Below are 19,934 nucleotides of genomic sequence, written 5' to 3'. Positions count from 1 at the left end.
TTTGAGAACAATCACACAGAGTTTCACAGGCAATTTGCAAAAAGAGCATATTTTTTTAAAAAATTAACAACCTTTTGCAAATCAAAGATTTCTTGGCTTAACAACAAATCGAGGCCTTTGTGCACTGAAACACATAGGGTATGAAACTCGTCGGCTGAACTTTCTGGACCCAAATGGAGTAACAGCTGTTGTTGTACTCTTTGCTTGGGAATAATGTGAAATGGCAGAAGGATTTTGCGGACAGCTTAACAGTCTTGACAATATGTTAAGTGAACACTTTTTCCATGGTTATAACCGTCTTTATACCAGCTGATATATCACTAGTCCTGTTGATGGTGGTACAGCGGTAATGTCACTAGGCTAGTAATTCAGAATCTCAGGCTACTATTCTAGAGGCATGGTTTCAAATTCCACCACAGCAAGTGGTGAAATTTGAATTCAGTTCTAAAACAAAAGGAATTGAAAAGCTAGCCTAATGGCGACCATATAGTCATCGTCATAAAACTTCCATCCAATTCACTAATGTCCTTCAGGGAAGGCAATCTGCGGTCTTTGCATGTCCCAGACAATGGGCGGCACGGTAGCTCAGGGGTTAGCACTGTTGCCTCACAGCGTCAGAGACCTGGGTTCAATTCCACCCTCAGGTGACTGTCTGTGTGGAGTTTGCACATTCTCCCCATGTCTGTGCAGGTTTCTTCTGGGTGCTCTGGTTTCCTCCCGCAGTCCAAAGATGTGCAGGTTAGGTGGATTGGCCATTCTAGATTGCCCATAGTGTGCAGGCTAGGTGGGTTAATGTAGGGTTGGGGGAGTGGGTCTGGGTTGGATGCTTTTCAGAGGGTCAGTGTGGACTTGATGGGCCAATTGGCCTGCTTCCACGGTGTAGGGAATCTAGGTGACTCCAAACCCATGGCAATGTGGCTGACAATTAGAGATGGGCAATAAATGCCTGCCTAGCCAGGACTGCCCACCTTCAATGAATGAATTATTTTTAAAAATGCCATGGGGCTTTTACAACCCATAGCGCTCAGGCTGAAGGGGGATGCCTAGGATTGACAAGGACAATGTGCGGACAAAGGGAATCCATATCTGTGAGATGTGAACCTCCTACTGAATGCCAGCACTCCAAGCTGGGGCTGGATTTGTAAATGGGCCAGAAGCAGCGGGGCAGGCAGCTTGCTGTCCCTGGTTTCCATGACAAGTAGCAGCAGGCAGCCAGTTTAAGACTGTAATTTCAGGAGCCTGTCAAAGGCCCTGTTTCTGAGCTGGCTTAATTCTCCAGTTGGTAGCAAGAGCGGCCTTTGTGGGTCAACTTACACATAGCTGCTCAGGGCTGAAAGTGAGGGAGGAGGCACAAAAGATCAAGCAGAAGATACCCTCCCCTCCAGTATGGATCATAATCGCTGCCAGCACACTTTTAAAAAAATTCATTCATGGGATTCGTTGCCCAGCCTTAATTGTCAACCACGTTGTAAATGGGTTTGGAGTCACTGTAGGCCAGACCAGTAAAGACTGCAGATTGCCTTCCCTGAAGGACATTAGTGAATTGGATGGGAGTTTTACAACAACAATTATATGGTTGCCATTAGATTCTTAATTCCAGACTCGTTTTTACTGAATTCAAATTCCATCATCCGTTGTGGCAGGATTGGAACCCGGATCCCGGATCCCGGATCCCTAGAACCTTGTCTAGGTGTCTGGATTAACAGTCCAATTTTTTTTGGCCAATTTATATGCCTCCTCTTTGGTTTTAAGACTATCCCTGATTTCCCTTGTTAGCTATGGTTAAGCCACCTTCCTTGTTTTACTCTTACACCAGACAGGGATGCACAATTGTTAAAGTTCATCCACGTGTTCTTTAAATGTCTGCCATTGCCTATCTACCATGAACCCCTTAAGTATCCTTGGCCAGCTTATCCTAGCCAATGTTAAGTTCAACATCCCACCACTGGTCTCCTCTCAGCCAGACTATCTGAAGCAGGGTTCAAAACCTGCCCCTTCTAATTCAGAGACAAATATGTTGTCACATCATGTTTGGGAACAGCGAGTCCAACAAATGAGCCTTTGCATCTAAAGTCAGGGGGAAGAGAGAGGGGAAATGACTGGGATTCTTGTAACTAAGTTACTAAAAAAAGCTGTCAAGCAGTGATACAATGGCATCTTGGTCGCTGAATGAAGTGACTCAATGCACGTTCTTCATTTGCTGTTGAACAGTGGCTCAGTTTCTTTCAGAGGGGGCTGTTTGGTGGACAATGTGATTTGCTCCGTGGGAGGAAGGAGGGGGAAGTGATATTTCTCTTACCTGTGTAAGCATTTGCAACTTCCTGGTTCCACCAGATGTTGCCCTGGGTGACATCCCTGTCCTTGTCATTGCTGCTGACGTTGGTGAAGACATCACTGGGAACGCAGTGCTGGAAGTGGTTCTCTCTCAGTATATTGAACTCAATGGCATCGGGCTGCAAACCAAAGTGCCCCAGAATGATGAGCTGCTTCTGGTCTGGAAGACAGGGCAAAAGAATCTCTTTCAGCTCAGGAATTTAATCAGTCAGAACTTGAAATTTCTTATCTTCCTCCATTTAAACCTATGATAGCATCATGCAGCGCCAAAGGAGGCCATTCAGCCTATGCTCATTGAAAGAGCTGTCCAATAGTTTCCTCACTCCCACTCCAGTCTGAACACTTTTCCCTTTCAAATATTTATCCAGTTGCCTTTTTACGAGTTGCTGGTGGATCTGCTTCCCCCATTCTTTGAGGCAGTTCATTCCAGAGCTTGCTAGCTAATAATAAAACTCCACTCACATTTCCTTATTGCTCATTTCAAGAGTGAAGACAATTGACACTTTATTTAAAAAAAACAAAAGTGTGCCATCATGATCTCCCCTGGAGCATGGGAGTCAAGGTTGGTTTCCAAGATTCAGCAAATGCTGAGGGTTGACAGCCTTCTGAGCAACCAATTCATTCACAATTGGGTGGCACTGTAGCTCAGTGGTTAGCACTGCTGACAATGTTGGTATATATGCTGAAGATGGGGTTGAGGGAAGGAGTAAACGAGTCTTTCTAGACTCACTATCAAGTTCAATAATCTTACGGCCTGAGCATCTTGTCCCATGACCTTAGCCCAACTCCCACACACTAGGCCTTGTCATCATGTGGGCTGCTACCACAAAAAAAAATCCACCGTCAGTGACTCTCCTAGGCTTACCTTTACCTATTCCTTTGTCGACACAACTGTTTTTTCTCTCTCTCTGGGCTCTATCTCCATCTATCCTTTCCTGAGATGAGGAGAAATTCCTGTGGAATTCTTTGCCGCTGAAAGCAATTGAGACCAAAACATTGAATGATTCAAGGAGGAATTAAGTATAGTTCTTAGTTCTAATGGGACCAAAGGGTATGGGGGAGAGTGTGAGAACAGGCGACTGAGTTGGATGAGCAGCCATGATCACACTGAACAGGCTCAAAGGGCTGAATGGCCTACTCCTCCCATTTTTATGTTTCTCTGTTTCTTCCTTTGAAACCATCTCAACAATACTCTTTTCGCAACCCCTCAACTCTCTCTTTCAGTTTCAGCTCACATTTGAGTCTGTCTTTAACACAGTTTGAGCTATATGGTTGCAACTCCCTGTAGTGCTCTCCAGTCATGCACTCCTCCCCTTAACTGAGCTTTTAAGGACTAGAGCTGCTCTGCTCACCAGCCTTGTCCCCACAGCTCGCTTTCCAGCTCGCAAATCTGGTGTTACTTCTGTTTTCTTTCCATCACGTTGCTCTGTTCTATTACTCAAAAGCACTTTGTATGGTATGATCTGCCTGGACTGCATGCAAAACAAAACTTTTCTAGGTATATGGGACAATAACAAATCAAATTAAGTACCTGCGAGATGTGCTCGGAGAATGTCCATTGGCAGGGTTTTTTGTGGGATGCCTGTGACGACTTCAGGATCTGGTTTGGACTTAAGATGAACGTTGATGATGTCGAGCGAAAGTGTTCCTACCTACACGAGTCACAGGTGGGACAAAGTCAGCAAGAAAGTTGCTTAATCTTTCAGATCCATAGCTTTGGTGAACGCATGATACAGCTTTACCCTAAAGATAACAGCAAGGACCTCACAAGCCCACATAGTTGTACTGAAGATTGAGCAGATAAGGGTCAGTGGGAGGGCACCTCCTTCTCATGGGGGTGGTGATGGCAAGTTGGCACATGTGCAACTTTGGGAGGATTGTTTGGAGACTGTCTGCCTCAAGCCCATGGAAATTCAATCCCCAGTTTGCCCACGATGGAGAAGCGGTATGTTGCCAGGATCTCACCTACTCCATTGACAGCCGGATTGGCCCTAAGAGAACAGCTCCGACCCAGGAAGGAATCTTCACCCGCTTTTGAGATCTAGGTCACTTGTGAGGCCCAGTGCCCACCCATGAGCCTCACATGGGTACTTGTCATTGGTACATCAAAAAAGATGAGGCACTTCCTACATCCAGGTCTTTGGTTGAGACTCCCGAAGTCGACTTGAGATTCAGACAGCAATTGCAGGAGTAAAAAAAGAGACGGAGATGGCAGCAGTGAGGCAACCCACAGTGTACACAACCCACATGGAGCAGCTCTGGCAACTGATGCTGTATGTGCACGTGTGTCAGTGTGTGTCGTCACACTGTGTGGCTGCATCAAACACAACTGTCAGCATTTACCAAGTGGACTGTGGTTGGCCAAGGAAAAGGTAACAATATGGGATCACAAAATTAACGTTTTAAATTCCCCCAGTATTGCTTTTAATAGTTGCCAAGACATAACAAATCTGCTTGACTCCCAGCTAGCCTGGGAGGATCAATAACCCTAATGGAGGTGGGAAATCACAGAATCCCTAAGTGTGGAAGCAGGCCATTAGGTCCACACTGCCCCTCCAAGACAGCATCCTGCCCAGACCCACTCCTGCACCCTGTCCCTATAATCCTGCATCTCCCACAGCTAAGCCACCTAACCGACATATCCCTGAACGCTATGGGCAATTTAGCATGGCCAATCCAGCCTAACCTGCACACCTTTGGTCTGTGGGAGGAAACCGGAGCACCCAGAGGAAACCCACGTAGACATGGAGAGAATATGCAAACTCCACACAGACAGTCACCCGAGGGTGGAATCGAACCCAGGTCCCTGGCGCTGAGGCAGCAGTGCTAACCACTGAGCCACCGTGCCACCCTGTTATAGTCAGGAGCAAGTGGAGTAACAGCGTAGCAGGGTGTCTCTCGAAGTTACAATGGGAATTTGGCTGCCATGGTTTGCCCCTCATCTCGGTCAAGTGCACACTTTCATAGGCTGGAGGTGAGGTAAATGCAATTTGATTGAAAGGATGTTACGTGACATTGAACATTTTTCTGGAGATAGATGGCAGGGTATGGTTGCAAGGCAGTAACTGTATACATTGAAGATAACAAAAGTTCAAGCTAATTATATTCTCTGAACCCTCCGATGAATTTATCACCAGCCAATCTGTTAATGTCCGGTTCATCACGTTGTTAAGGTGAAGACAAACAGGCAATGTATATTCATTGTCTGAAAGACACAGACGTAGGGAGCAGATGTGACACAGGGTACGGAAAGAGAGGAGTAAGACTGAGGAAGTTAACAAACTCTCGCCTCAAAAAGCAAATGCATTTGTGTTGTTTTTTTCTGTTTCTCCACTTGGCTACAGATCTATGAACAGCAATAGCACAGGGTGGAACAGTGACACACAGTGGTTAGCCCACACAGCGCCAGGGACCCGGATTCAACTCTAATCTCGGGCGACTGCCTGTGGAGTTTGCACGTTCTCCACGTGTTGGCATGGGTTTCCTCTTGGTGCTCTGCTTTTCTACCACAGTCCAAAGATGCACAGGTTAGATGGATTGGTACACTAGGCCGAATGGGCCAGGGCTATTTTCCCTGGAGTGTCAAGAGACTGAGGGGTGACCTTATAGAGATGTATAAAATCATGGGGGGCATGGATAGGATGAATAGCCAAGGTCTTTTTCCGAGAGTAGGGGAATCCAAAACTTGAGGGCACAGGTTTAAGTGAGAGGGGAAAGATTTAAAAAGGACCTAAGGGGCAACAACTTCACACAGAGGGTGGTGCGTGTGTGGAACGATCAGCCAGAGGAGGTGGTGGAGGCTGGTACAATAGCAAGATTTAAAAGGAATCTGGATGGGTACATGAACAGGAAGGGTTTAGATGGATATGGGCCAAATGCTGGCAAATGGGACTGGATTAATTTCGGATATCTGGTCAGCATAGACAGGTTGGTCTGAAGGGTCTGTTTCAGTGCTGTACATCTCTACAACTCTGACCAAATAAACTGCTCCATTGTGTCCAGGGATGCTGGGGTAGGTGGATTAACAATAGGAACGGTGGGGTTACAGGGATGGGGACGGGGGGGTGGGGTGGGGTGGTCAGTGCAGACTCAATAGGCCAACTAGCCTCTAACTGCATTGTACGGATTCTAGGACAGCACAGGGCAGCTGCTTGAAGTGGAGACCAGGAACAAAGATTTCTTTCAGACAGAAAATTGTAATTGGAGTTATTTTGGAGAAGAATGGCTGAAGCCAAGTGCAAAGTGTCAGTGTATGATTTTCTACTGACTCCTTTTGAATTAAGTTCTTAAAAACAATGGAAAAATGAAGTGCAATGGTGGAGAAAAAGGGTAAAGGATTAATTTGGCACAATCATTTACTATGAGAGGCAAAATCAGATAAAATGTCTAGAGCTAAAGGCTTAATAATTGGACACTGAAGAAGATTTGGAGATTCTTTCAAAATTTATGAACAAACTTTATAAGAAAGATGACATATTAAATGTATGTGAGGCATTGTCAGACAGAGAAATTATAAAAACTGGATGGATATTCTACAGAACAATATATGCAAGATTGCTAACATTTTACTTAGCGATTCATAATTCACTGCTTGCCTTTACATTGTTGGGTCGGAAGTGTTAATAACGGATAGACTTTTAATATTAACTGGAGTTAGGTTTTCAGAAAAAAAGCACACTTTTGGAACAGATGTCATAAACCTTTAAAAAAAAAAGAAGGCTTGACGATAAGTATTAGTTTCCAGCAGCTTTCATGACATTCAACAGTAACACAAGAAATGGAGGATTCAATGGCACTGGCATTTTGAGATTGTCCTAAAAAGGGGATGCAAGTGTCAATTTGAAAGATAATCATACAGAGAGTGATAACAGAGGTACCTTCAGCAGTTGACAGACAACAAGAATTGGTGAATGAAAGAATGAAAAGAGCGGTTATTCCATGTAAAACAACTGGGATAAAGGACATAACTAACACAATTGTGTATGAAGTTGATTTTGAACGAGTCGTCCATGCAAAAGGCTCAAATGAAACTGGGTATGAAATATAGGCAACTGTTTTTGGCAAGTCATTCAGTTTTACAGTTTACCCAATCATAGACATTACTGTATTCTTTTCATCACACCACATCTCTCTAATCAAAATATGAAAGAAGTGTTAATGGTATTAGGGAATAGGAGCTAAAGTGTCAAGAAAAAGGGCTAACTATTTCAAAATAACATCAGCAGCTTGTCCATGTGTCTTATGACAGGTTCAAACCCCAACTGAAGGATGCAGGAGTAAAGGAAAACGAGTTCAGTAAATTTACAGAAGGGATTAATAATATGTAAAACAGAGGAGGATACATCATATATCTAGGGAGTCTAGGTAAGAGACTTTAGTGAAGTTGTAGCAATGGACTTGAAGGTATGGGATAAGAAAAGAAAAATTTTCATCTCGAACTTCGTAGACAAGGCAACTAAATTTCAATCAGGTTTAAATCAGTATACGATACTATATCTGAAAAGATAAAGCATGACCATCACCAAGATAATGAAGAGGCGGCTATGGACACTGCGGTGAGTAACTCACCTCCTGACTCTCCAAAGTCTGTCCACCATCTACAAGGCACAAATGTGATGGAATACTCCCCATTTGCCCTGATGAGAGGAGCTCTAGCAACACTTGAGAAACTTGACACCATCCAGGACAAAGCAGCCCACTTGATCAGCAACATATCAACAAGCATCCACTTCCTCCACCACCAACCCTCAATAGCAGCAATGTGTACTGTCTACAAGACGCACTGCAGAAAGTGCAGGGGCCTAGTTTCACGGTGCCAAAAAAGCAGACAACCTTTGACCGTGCTGCACTCAGAGGTGCAATTTGTATCAGCCTCAAGTCTACACTCTGGAGAGGGGCAAAATTAGCTGAGTTATATTGAGCCTGTCAGAAGGGGAAAGCTGTAAGGAATGAATGAGACAAACAGAACTGCATAACTTTCCAACTTATAAGCCTAGCTTTCCTGCACCACCCTGTATCCTCTGGTGTTCTGATGAGGCAGGGTGGAAGTGGCAGTATTGCTACTCAGTGACACTCTATGGGATGGTACAGTGGCTCAGTGGTTAGCACTGTTGCCTCACAGAGCCAGGGACACAAGTTTGATTCCAGCCTCAGGCGACTGTCTGCGTGGAGTTGAACATTCTCTCCATGTGTGCGTGGATTTCCTCCGAGTGCTCCAGTTTTCTCCCACAGTCCAAAGACGTGCAGGTTAGGTGGATTGGCCATGCTAAATTGTCAGTAGTTTCCAGGGACGTGTAGGTGGAGTAGCCATGGGAAAGCAGGGTCATGAGGATACAGTAGGTGGGGTGAGTCCATGTGGGTGCTCTTTAGAGGGGTGGCGTGGACTTGATGGGCTGAATGGCTTGCTTCCACACCGTAGGTGTTCAATGTTGGATCTCTCCCTTTCCCATTCCTTGATGCACAATTTAATACAGATAGTGTCAGGTCACAACAAAGACCTTTCAACTATATTTTTACCTTAAAGAAGCCTAGCAAAGGTTGGCTGTATGGCTGATGTCTATTATACTGTTCCAGCAGCTTCTCTAGGCTGATGGCCCGGTCCAGCTCAAGGCCTGATGTAGTGTCCCAAAGGAAGGCCACTTGTTCAACATTCTGTGGTAGGGGCAGGAGCAATAGTTGGAACCTGTGAGTTTTCACTTAAAAAAGAAAAATATCTAAACGAATCATAGTCAGGCAACACCGCACAAAGTGAGAAGTGGTGTGAGTATTAATCCCAATTCACTTACTGAAGTGCACACTACCTCTGTATTATTTTATAGACGAGAGGACTTGCTTTTATATGCATTCTACATGGAGCTTTTCCCAGAATAAAATCCATGCTTCCTTCATATGAAGCCACATCGGCAGCAAAGGAAGAGGTCATTACCGAAAGGTCTCATCCAAAAATATTAATAAAAAAAATAAAAAATATTTATGTTTGTATAGCACCTTAAACAACCACAGAACATCCCAAAGTATTTTTCAGCCAATGGAACACTCCTGAAGTTCAAGTGTTATTGTAACGGAGGAAATTTAGCAGTTTAGCTACCCACAGCAAACTCTCACAAACAACAACAACAACAATCTGATAATCAGATAAACTGTCTTTGCGATATTGTTGGAGGGATAAATATTGACCAGATCCTGGGGATAACCCCTGTTCTTCTTCCAAATAGTGCCATGAGACTTTCATGACCAAATGAGAGGGCATTGACTGGAGACTTCATCTGAAAGATGCCAACTCTGATGGAGCACACTCCCTCGGTTATACACTAAAGTGTCAGCGCTAATTTCTTCGTTATCATGTCTGGAGTAAAATTCAAATCGGTTTATAATCTGGATGGTCAGACAATGCAGGATAGACCTGGGTACAATCTTTATAAGAATTAATTTGAAGAGAATCGCATGACAAACGTGCATCTCCTCACCCGACAACTACATTTTCAGGCAAGTCCTAGTTATAGGGCTATAACTGAAGCTTCAAGGAATACCTACTGCCTGTATACAAGTAACAAAATCTGTTGCTTCAAACTGAACCAACACAGTAAGCTCAGACCTTGCAAGCTGGCAGTCCTGTGTGGCCAGCAGTGAGAGCAGGAGCAGGCGGCCTACAGCGTCAATGGGGGCGAGGTCAAACCCGGAGTGGGGGAGATCGAGTCCTTGTGAGGAGTGCGAGTCCCACATGGCTAGGCATTTATGGACTATGATGTTGAGCTGTTAACTGAAATTTTTTTATTTTTTTTTTTTTTTTTTAAAAACTTTTAGTAAGAAGAAAGTAATGTTTAACTTTTTAAACATAGTTACAAAGCAGAAAATAAGGAAAACAAACATTCCATATCTAGGTACTTTTGTACCCAAGATGGTGCCATAAGTGGCGACATGTAAACCTTTCACTGCACTTGTGAAGACATGACAATAATCCTAATTCAGTAATAATATAGTAATTAGAGCCATGGATCTTATCAGCTCAGAAGGAGGCTAAATAAAATGTTCTTCCTTTTATTCAGTCATTCAAACTGCGCCGATTATTTGTAGGGTAGTCAAAAACTATTCTCATTTCTCCGTTCTCCCTCAGCAGAAATCTATCTTTTTCTGCTTCCTCAAAGCCTTTCTAGGCTACATCAACTATCAAACCAATGGAACTAAGCTGTTGTGAAGACAGCAGAAGGAAGGTAACGCACAACATGGCATGTACAAGTTTCTCTGCACCTCCACTCACACACTCTCGGACAATTTTAGATCGATAACTCCTTGTCACAGCCTCCTCCGTCAGAGGATAAAATACAGTGTATCCCTATGTGTTTGGAACTTTATCCCCGATTTGTACTTCTTGAGTAAACATCTATCGAGTGAGATATTTCTACAAAGTCCATAAAAGTATTGGATTAACACGCATGGAATTTCACTGGACAGAAAGGGGCTCTTTCCCATGCTACCTCTCAAAGCGAAATCTCTTTAGGTCCACTGTCCTGCCATTTCCTCATACACTTAAATTTTTATTTTTCCAAACAATGAATCCACTTCCCTTTCCAAAATTAACTACTGCAGTTTTGTTTCTATTCCTACTGTATAAGATTTTCCACCTCTCGCATTACAGTGTATTTCATAGACAGGTTCTCCCAGCTTTGGTTGAAAATTACTAGATCCTTGGGGAGCAATTGTTCCACTTGATCGTCAGGATTTCTGCTGATTTGCCACTGAAGATATAGCAGGAGATCAAGAGAACACAGAAGAACTTTTTCTCCTGTTATTCTAAGTCCAGCTGAACTAAAGATTTACACCTGCTTAGACATCTCTTCTGTCTTTGTATTTTATACTAAGCCTTAAATTTCTATCTTAGTGTACCGATTGTTGTTGAATCAGACATTTTGCCATCCTACTTCTGTAATCTCCTCCAGTCCACAATCCTCTAAAGATCAATTCCACCTGTCATGCATTCCTGAATGTAGGTGCTGTGAAATGCCTTCAATCCCCAAAGCCTTAGGCTCTGAAATTCCCCTGTAAACCTTTCCTTATTAAGGTTCCCCTTACAACCTACTTTTTAACTAAACATTTGGTCATCTATATGTTTGAGTGGACTGGTGTGAAATTTTGTGGACTAACACTCCTGTCAGGCACCTTGCATTGTTTTATGCTATTACAGGCATAATTTCAAATTCGTTTCAGGCAGATTCGATAATTTATTAAATACGTTTGCTTGTGAACATACCCGTTTTTCTTGTCCTAGTGAGGTATCTAATGCAACATATTTCCACTTGCCACGGTCTCCTTTCCATTCTTGCACTGTAGCAATAGTCGGTTTCTCAAGCTCCAGGCATATCTGGGGAAATGAAGCATTGGAGAAGGTAATAACGTGAACGTGCTGAGCTGGTGTCCTCGATCAGTGAAACTGTTGAAGGGCACAGCAACCTGACTGGTGAAGAAGAAAGTTATATTGGTGGGGCTCCTATGACAAACATGTCAAAACACAGTTCACACAGATTCTATAGTGATTGTAATGAGATCAGCCAGGGGGACCTCATAGAATGGGTTCCCTGATTGGGACTGTTAAGCTGGTCCAATCAGAGAGCCCTGGCTGTCAGATATAAACAGAAGCGTCAGGGGGTCTGTTCGCTCTGAGGAAGCCGGATCAGTGTCAAGTACTATGCACGTGTAAATAAAAGGTGACTTGGTGACGAGATACCAGCCTCTGTGGAATTATTTCAGATTCATTTCAAGTTGAGTCTCTGTCTTAATAGTCAAACATAACTATCATTTTCCACACTGCAAGTTGCCACAGCAGTGAAATGAACAACCCCGAATTTCCTGATTTAAGGAAGGAATGTTCACTGGTTCACTGGAGAACACAGGGCTCAAATCAGGCTGTGATCTAACATTCACCCTAGAGGCCATGTGAGTTCTTGGTTTGACTTGTCATCCAGGAGCGGGATCTCCAGCCACACAGAGCATATTAATGCTACAAGGTGTCAGCCCAGGTTATATACTCAAGACTGTCAATTACCTCAGACAAACTGACAAATGACAACCCATTAAATTCCTCCTGTTTAAACACCAGCAGGTGATAATGCACCAAATCCCCCCCATCTAAAACACCGACAGATCCAGATAGTTCCTGGTTACTCCTGATGATAGTACTTGTTGTAGGTCAGGGAGAGATTATTTTCTCTGCTTCCTTCATTCCATTCCTGCAGCTCACAGCAATGAGGTTGGACATAAACTTGTCCAAGGCTTTCACCATTCATGCTTTGTAACCAGTCACAATGGTTAAAGGTCAAGTCGGTGGAAATACCCAACAAATGGTCTAAGCCTGGTCATTCCTGCTGCTTCATAGTGGACGTACTTAGGCTCCATTGACTGGTAGCCAGGCTTCTATCCACCGTACAGTAAATCAAAAATGTCACTGAGGTTTGTTGGCTTCAGGCACCACTACATTGCGGCATCATGTCAGAGAATCACAGAATGAAACTAGCATTCGAGCAGGCCATTCATCCCGTCATGTTGGTCCTAGCTCTCTGTAAGCTATCAAGTTGGTCCCACTTCTCATCTTTTCCCTGCAGTCCTGCTCTTCAGGTAATTATCTAATTTCTTTCAAAGGCAAACGGCTGACTCTGCCTCCAGCGCATTGTCAGGTACTGCTTTCCAGATCCTAGCCACTCGCTGCACAAGAATGTTTTTCCTCTTGTTGCCTCTGGCTCTTTTGCCAACAACCTTAAATCAGAGCCTACTAGTTTTCAATCCTCCCATCAATGAGAACTGTTTCTCTGCATTTGTTCAAATGATTCTTGCCATGGTGCCCTTTTAAGGGATAGTTAATTCATTGATTTGGTGTACCCAGGTCTCTCCTCTCCTACACTCACTTTAAAATTGTACCCTTTAACTTGTTTTTCCTGTTTTACCTTGTTTGACTTTTGAGTGCATTCATAAATTTCATGAACAGAGCTAGCCTCAACTGAAACTTCAATTGTACACAACAGACACATCGGTCAGCATCCTCTGTGTACAGTTGTTGTTCATCTTTAAAATGGGCCAAAGTTGTTTGGAAACAAAGAACTGCCAAAGAAACCATGAACATAGCCTGAGTAGGCCCGCAAGGGGTCCAGTGAACTGGCGTCTGTCTGTGGAACAGACTGACAAAGAATTCCTGCATCTACCTCCCTCAGCACACCACTCACTCCCAGGCAGCCTGCTGGGCTGGGGTTATGGACAATACCTCATTAATTAGGAGGATGCTGAAAAAGGAAGTGCTGGAAAATTTGATGTTAGATCAGGGAGGTACTTGAGAGCAATGGCTCCCGATGACTGTACAGGAAGGAGCTCTCCAGGTTTCCGTGCGCCCCTCATCGTGTTTGCTCTTTAAGCACCGATAAGCTCAGAGTCTTTATTGGTTACGCAGATTGCCCTCTCTGGCATCCTTCGTGTCTTGGTCTGTAAACAGATGGCCCCACGCTGTACAATCACATGGGCCAAGGTGGTTCTGGCTTTGATGTTTGGTTTGTACAGAATTTGGGGATTCCAGGCACCTTGGCTGTAATTTGCTGAGACTGACCGTGGTTTTCCTCATCTATGGAGAGCTCCTGGTCAGTTGCCAAAATCCTGCTGAGGATATGTCGGCATTGACCACCATTCCAGACATGGATGTAACTTCCCCTCATGACAACGGATGGTCTGCCTCACAACAAACGGTCCATTTGGGCTCAGTTTGCTTGGGGAATGGTATCTCCCTTCTAGCAGTTCGAAGTGGTATCAACGGAGTCACATAATGGAGGTTACTTTATTGCTTCAGGGACATATTGGGAGCACAGATCAGGATGACTTTGCATTCTGGTTGCAGGCTAAAAAATTACAGACTAGGCTTACAGAATTTCCTCTTAGAATCCCTACAGTGTGGAAGCAGGCCATTCAGCCCATTGAGTCCACACTGACCCTCTAATGAGCATCCCCCCCAACCCTCTAATTTCACATTTCCCATGGCTAACCTACCTGGCTTGCGCACCCCTGGACATTATAGGCAATCTAACATGGCCAATTCACCCAACCTGCACATCTTTGGACTCTGGGAGGATACCCATGGGGAGAACATACAAACTCCACACAGTTGCCCAAGGCTGTAATTGAACCTGGGACCCCGCTACTGTGAGGCAGTAGTGCTAACCACTGAGCCACTGAGCTGCCCAATAAATTGGCAGAATACATAAACTCTTATTCACTGACTGGGAATCAAACCCAGACTGCGATGGTGGAAATGCCAAATCCTAACCACTAGACCGCCAGGGAAGGTGGTAAGTGGAAGGTTCCCTATCTGCACTCTCAGGCATAGGGAATTCTAAAGCAAATGATCCACGCTTGACCCTCTCCCTTTCTGAATCAGATTGAAATATTTACAGGAAAGGCTGCAGCTTTGGGTCCCACTGCAGCCAGGAATAACTGTAGGAGAACATAAAAGCAGCAACATGCTCCTATGACAGACAACAGTCCAGTTCACAAATATTCCAAGGCATGATAAACATTCACATCTGTATTTAGCATGGGCCTGTGTTGCAGATATATGCTTGAAAAATGATACATGCTTGGAATCCAATTAATCATAAAGGAGAGAGTCCACTTTCAGGGACGAGGTTGAATAAACTGCATACCTATCATATACTGCGACAAGGGAGTAACATGGGGTTAACTAAACTATTGCAGCTCTTAGGCCCCTGGTGCAAAAGGTCAAAAGAACCAAAATGTATTCTAACTGAAATTTAAAATGAAAGGAATGTGCAACTAATGTGGTCGTTACAGAGAGTTTGCATTAATCACAGCAGGAGAACATGTTAAACTGGAAAAACTCATTCAATCTATCAATGTCTCTATTTCTACTTTGTTACTCACACAACTATTTCATCTTTTTGAGAGAATGTTCTGTTAGAAAGGCTCACTAATGTCCAAATTTCTTGGTTTTGGGTCCACTTAATGCATACCCTCTGGATTCCCAGATTTATAAACTCTCAGTCTGTCCCATAGGCTTGTAGAAATCTCAAGTTTCTGACGTGAAAAGGTTGATGAATAAAAAGTTCTAAAAATCTGTTTTCTTTTGTTTTGTGGTCCCAAGGAGAAGTAGGAGTAACAAAAGGACCCATCCAATGAAGAATGCTTTTGAGCCCTCTCACCAACTACTTCTGCCTCTGAATTGCTTCTCCTTCACTCATTCCTGCCCGATTGCCTCAATCCCACATTGAGGTTACCTGTCCGCCAGCACAAGATGTAATCATTCCTCCACACTGTGCCACACTGAGTTACCTCACTATCCTCCATTCTGCATCTCTCCAACCCCAGTATTCTCCCCAGAACTGAACACCCCCACCCCCAACAGATTGTCTTCCTTCCCCACTTCCAGATTCCCTTCCTTCTCTCTCAGCCCAAGCTTGGTGACCACTTTAGGTCATTAGATTCATTTGTCAGCCTCCCACAACAGGCATATTGCAGTGAGGCCTCCAATTCAAACAAAGCCTAACCCTATGGTTTGGGCCTCCTGAGCTGCTATCAACTAACACCTTGGATCTCTTGAATTCCCTTTTTTTTTTGTTTGATTTATGGGAATAATAATTTTGACAGTTCTGAAACTAGACTAAATGCACTTTATGAATAAACCGCTCAAATGTGCGAGGGGTGAGTGAACTGCCCGTCTCCCGAGTCCCAACTTGGAGTTGTCACGTGTTATCTCTGTCACAGTTTTTCCAGAGATTGGCCATTGTAGGCTTCAAATGGAAAATGCTGGAAATATTCAGTAGGTCAAAGTTTGTAGTGCTACTCATAACTATGACTTGCTAACCCCAAAATATCAGGAATACTTGACTGGAATGTCATTTCTTGGAGACTACCACTGATACAGAAATGCCTTGAATGGAAAATGTCCCACAATGTTGCTGTTATCTTGTGTAATGCGGCAGAAACCATAGAGGAACGAGCCCAATGTAAAATGTCAATGCAGAAATTACTCAGTGGAAAATTCCCCTTTAGACTGAATAACATGTTGGGAGTATTTCCATACATGAGATTCCAGGAGAGAGGCACTTCAGTCATTTAGATAGATTGGAGACCCTAGGACAGTTTTTCCTGAGGAAGAGAAGGTTAATGGGAGATGTGATAGCATGAGACCACTGAAGGGACTAGACAGGGAAAAACTGTTCCCATTGGTGGCTCCTGCTGCTGCAGGAACGCTTGTTTCAAGATAACTGGCAAAAGCAGAAATGGACACCTGAGGAAAAGCTTTTTCTCAAAGCGAGTGGTTAAGTTCCGGAATGCACTGACTGAGACTACTAAATATTTCCAGCATTTTCCAGATATAGGTTCTATCAGGGCTGTCGGGAAGGAATTGAATTATCATCTTAAAAGAATGGCTGAATGGTCTCTCACAGTTTCCATACTGTACATTATATATTTATGTATTTCATATAAAATATAAAATTCAATAGAAAAACAAGCGGGGAGTTACCTTTTCCAAAGCATCTTCATGCAGTATCTCCTGCACCGCCAATAACTTAATCCTGCAAAAGACACAATCTGATATCAGTCACTTTACCTCAAGGCTAAGTGAAGATTTCCCGTTTCCATGGAGGTAAGACCGGGAGCAGAACTACAGAATCTTACATTGTTGGAGGATGGGGGTGGTGGGAGAGAGAACCTGAACTCTGCAATCTGCCTGTTTACAACTTTGGCCAAGGCAGATTCTGACTGGCACCAGTAATCCATCCAGTGGTGCTCAGCTAATTAGGCTTCATTATGCTCTCAGATAGAGTCAAATTGGTGGCGCCACCAGAATCCTCACAACTGCAAATGATTGCCCCCGACCACATCCGACCCCACAAACCACTGAAGCTGAAGCTCAGAACTGGTTTTCCCTACAACGTCACTTAATTCCAACACCAGCCCAAAGCCCACCCACTCCTCCCCCACCCCCTCTTCACACAGAGGTGTGTGTATCACAGGGCCCATTAAAGGTCCCTCCACATTGTGACCACCTCTGCCTGACAATCATTTTATTTGACAGTGTTGTCAAAGGGCATTTTTGGAAGTGCCCACCTCACCAGCCAGTCATCATGACCGGCCCTCTGACCTGGTCTCCCAATTCCGCTGCCATCATTAATCAGGCATGGCTCCTGGTGGCAGCTTTGTACCTGGTGGCCTCCTGGATGACTGAGATTGACACCCCATTTGGCCAATTTCTGGGGTTCCCAACCTGGGGATTGAAGTCACTGTCATGATCCTGGACCTAATTTGGAAAACCCAGCCCCAACTAAATCTCTTGATAAGGAAGCATCAATGAGATTATACACAGAACAGGCAATTTGAATCATTGGTGAATGCCAGCAGTCATGCTATACACGAGTCTCCTCTCATTCTAGTTCATTTAATATGAATTACTTGGACAATGGGCCTGAATGTATTGTTGCTGAAATTGAGACAAAAGTATGTAGGAAAGAGGACATTAGGCAGCCATGAAGGAATATAGATGAGGTTAAAGTTAGTAAGTGAGCAAAGACCTGGCAAATAGAGTATATTGTAGGAAAATGTGAAAGTGACCATTGTAGCAAGCAGAGAAAAAACACATGGCGAGATGGTGAGAGATTACAGAGCTCTGAGATGGAGAAGGATCTGGTTGTCTTACGCATGATTTGCAGAAGGTTAGTACATTGGTACAGCACATAATTAGGACAGCTAATAGCAAGTTATTGCTTATTGAGAGGTAAATTGAATGCACAAGGAGGGAGGTAATGCTTCAATTATACAGGGCAATGACAGGGCCATATCTGGAGTACTATTCATTTTCTTATTTAAGGAATGATACAAACATACTGGAAGCAGTTCAGAGAAGGTTTACTAGATTAACATGGAATGGGCAGGTTGTCTCATGGACAAACGTTGCAGAGGCAGGCTGGTATCTGCTGGAGTTTATAGGAGTAAGAGGTGACTTTGTTGAAACGCAAGAACCCGAGAGGTCTTGACTGGCTCAACGTGGACATCATGTTTCCTCATGTGGGAGAATCCGGAACTGGGTGTCACATCCTTACCTAAAAATAAATGATCAGGAGCAACTTTGTTCTCATGTGACATTGGAATGATCTTCCCTAAAAGGCAATAGAAACAGAGTCTATGTACATTTGTAAGGCAGTGGTATATAGATTTTGGATAAGAAATGGGAGAAAGAATATCAGAGAAGACAGGAATGTGGACTAATCAGATCAGCCTTGATCCTATTGAATTGTGGAGCAGACTCAAGAGGGAAAAACATCTACTTCTGCTCCTCATTCATATGGTTAATCTTACCAACAAAAACGTCTGTCCCTTTCCTTCTCATTTATTCATTCAGCTTCCCCTCAAATGCATCTCCTTTTACTTTAGTTTGACTGTTGTTTACGAGATAACCATACCCAGGGACAATCTGGAGAGCAAAACTAAATTTTATTTGGGAAAGTATGTAGAGACAGAAGTCAGTAAACAAGAGAAAAGAAACAAAAAGAATGGTTGATCAAGTAGTCATTTGATTATACAGAACAAGAGTATTGCTGAAAACAAGACCTTTTTATTCAAACTTTTCATTTACACTCAATCTGTCTGTTTTTGCCTTAAAACCATTCAACGACGTAGCCTCAACTGCCTCACTGCGAATTCCACAGATTCACAACCCTTTGGGTAAATAAGTTCTTCCTCAACTCAGTCCTAATCTGCTCCCCCTTATTCGGAGGTTATGTCCCCCTAGTTCTAGTTTCATCTGCCAGTGGAAACAATTTCACTGCTCCCATCTTAACTATACCCTTCATGATTTTGTATGTTTCTATAAGATCCTCCCCTCCTCCTCATTCTTCTAAATTCCAATGAGTATAGTTCCAGCCTATTCAATTTCTTCTCATAAGACTTGCTGGGTGACCTCAGAGTCAGCCATGTTGAATGTGGAGATGAAACCAGACCAGATTTGACCAGCAGGTCTCTTTCGCTAAAGGACTCTTGTGAATAATTCGGGTATTCATGACCTCCTGACAGCTACACAACTCCATTTCCTGAGCTAGGGTCACTCTTCCAGATTCTCTCTCAAACTGAGCTCAAATTCCACACTGCCAATTCTGCTTCTCTGAGTTAAGCAACTACGTTATGGTACGCTTAGTCCATTCAGGTGAAGCCTTCTGGAAATTCCAAACAGAGACCTGGAGGAAAATGATGCATTTAAGGGGAATACAAATACACACCTAGTGGACAAGAATTGTTTAGGTTAGGCTGATTGGGCGAGATGAAGAATGGGAAGGGAGGCCAGGAGGATCAACTCTAGAGGGTTTGAGTTATAAGGAGGGGCTGGGTAGGCTGGAACATTTTTCCCTGCAGCGTTGGAGGCTGATGGATGACCATTTAGAGGTTTATAAAAATCATGAGGGGCATAGATAAGGTAAATAAACAAGGTCATTTCCCCAGGGTAGGGGAGTCCAAAACTAGGGGGCATAGGTTTAAGGTGAGAGGGAAAAGATTTAAAGGGGACCGGAGGGGCAACTTTTTCACACAGAGGGTGGTGCATATATAGAACGAGCTGCCGG

The 19,934-nt window shown here is 43.7% G+C and overlaps 1 protein-coding gene across 5 annotated transcripts in view; it reads right to left on the bottom strand.

The window, feature by feature from the left end:
• LOC109913010 (endonuclease/exonuclease/phosphatase family domain-containing protein 1-like) overlaps nt 1-19,934 on the bottom strand; it is a 53,447-nt gene that overhangs the window by 18,522 nt on the left and 14,991 nt on the right. For 4 of the 5 annotated variants that reach the window (XR_007263739.1, XR_007263737.1, XR_007263738.1 and 1 more), the window contains exons 3-7: nt 16,847-16,898; nt 11,582-11,692; nt 8,851-8,985; nt 3,866-3,986; nt 2,300-2,494 (exon numbers count right to left, since the gene is read on the bottom strand). Coding sequence is in view for 2 of the 5 variants with exons in the window: in XM_020512469.2 (XP_020368058.1) it covers nt 2,300-2,494; nt 3,866-3,986; nt 8,851-8,985; nt 11,582-11,692; nt 16,847-16,898 (614 nt within the window). In the remaining 3 variants the exon portion in view is untranslated. The remainder of the gene's footprint in view (nt 1-2,299; nt 2,495-3,865; nt 3,987-8,850; nt 8,986-11,581; nt 11,693-16,846; nt 16,899-19,934) is intronic. The other variant, XM_048605630.1, reaches the window with a different exon arrangement.

The sequence above is a fragment of the Rhincodon typus genome, chromosome 15 (genome assembly GCF_021869965.1).
Source record: "Rhincodon typus isolate 14 chromosome 15, sRhiTyp1.1, whole genome shotgun sequence".
Lineage (NCBI taxonomy): Eukaryota > Metazoa > Chordata > Chondrichthyes > Orectolobiformes > Rhincodontidae > Rhincodon > Rhincodon typus.
Note: the sequence above shows the minus strand (reverse complement) of the source record. Positions and strands in the feature narration are given on the sequence as shown.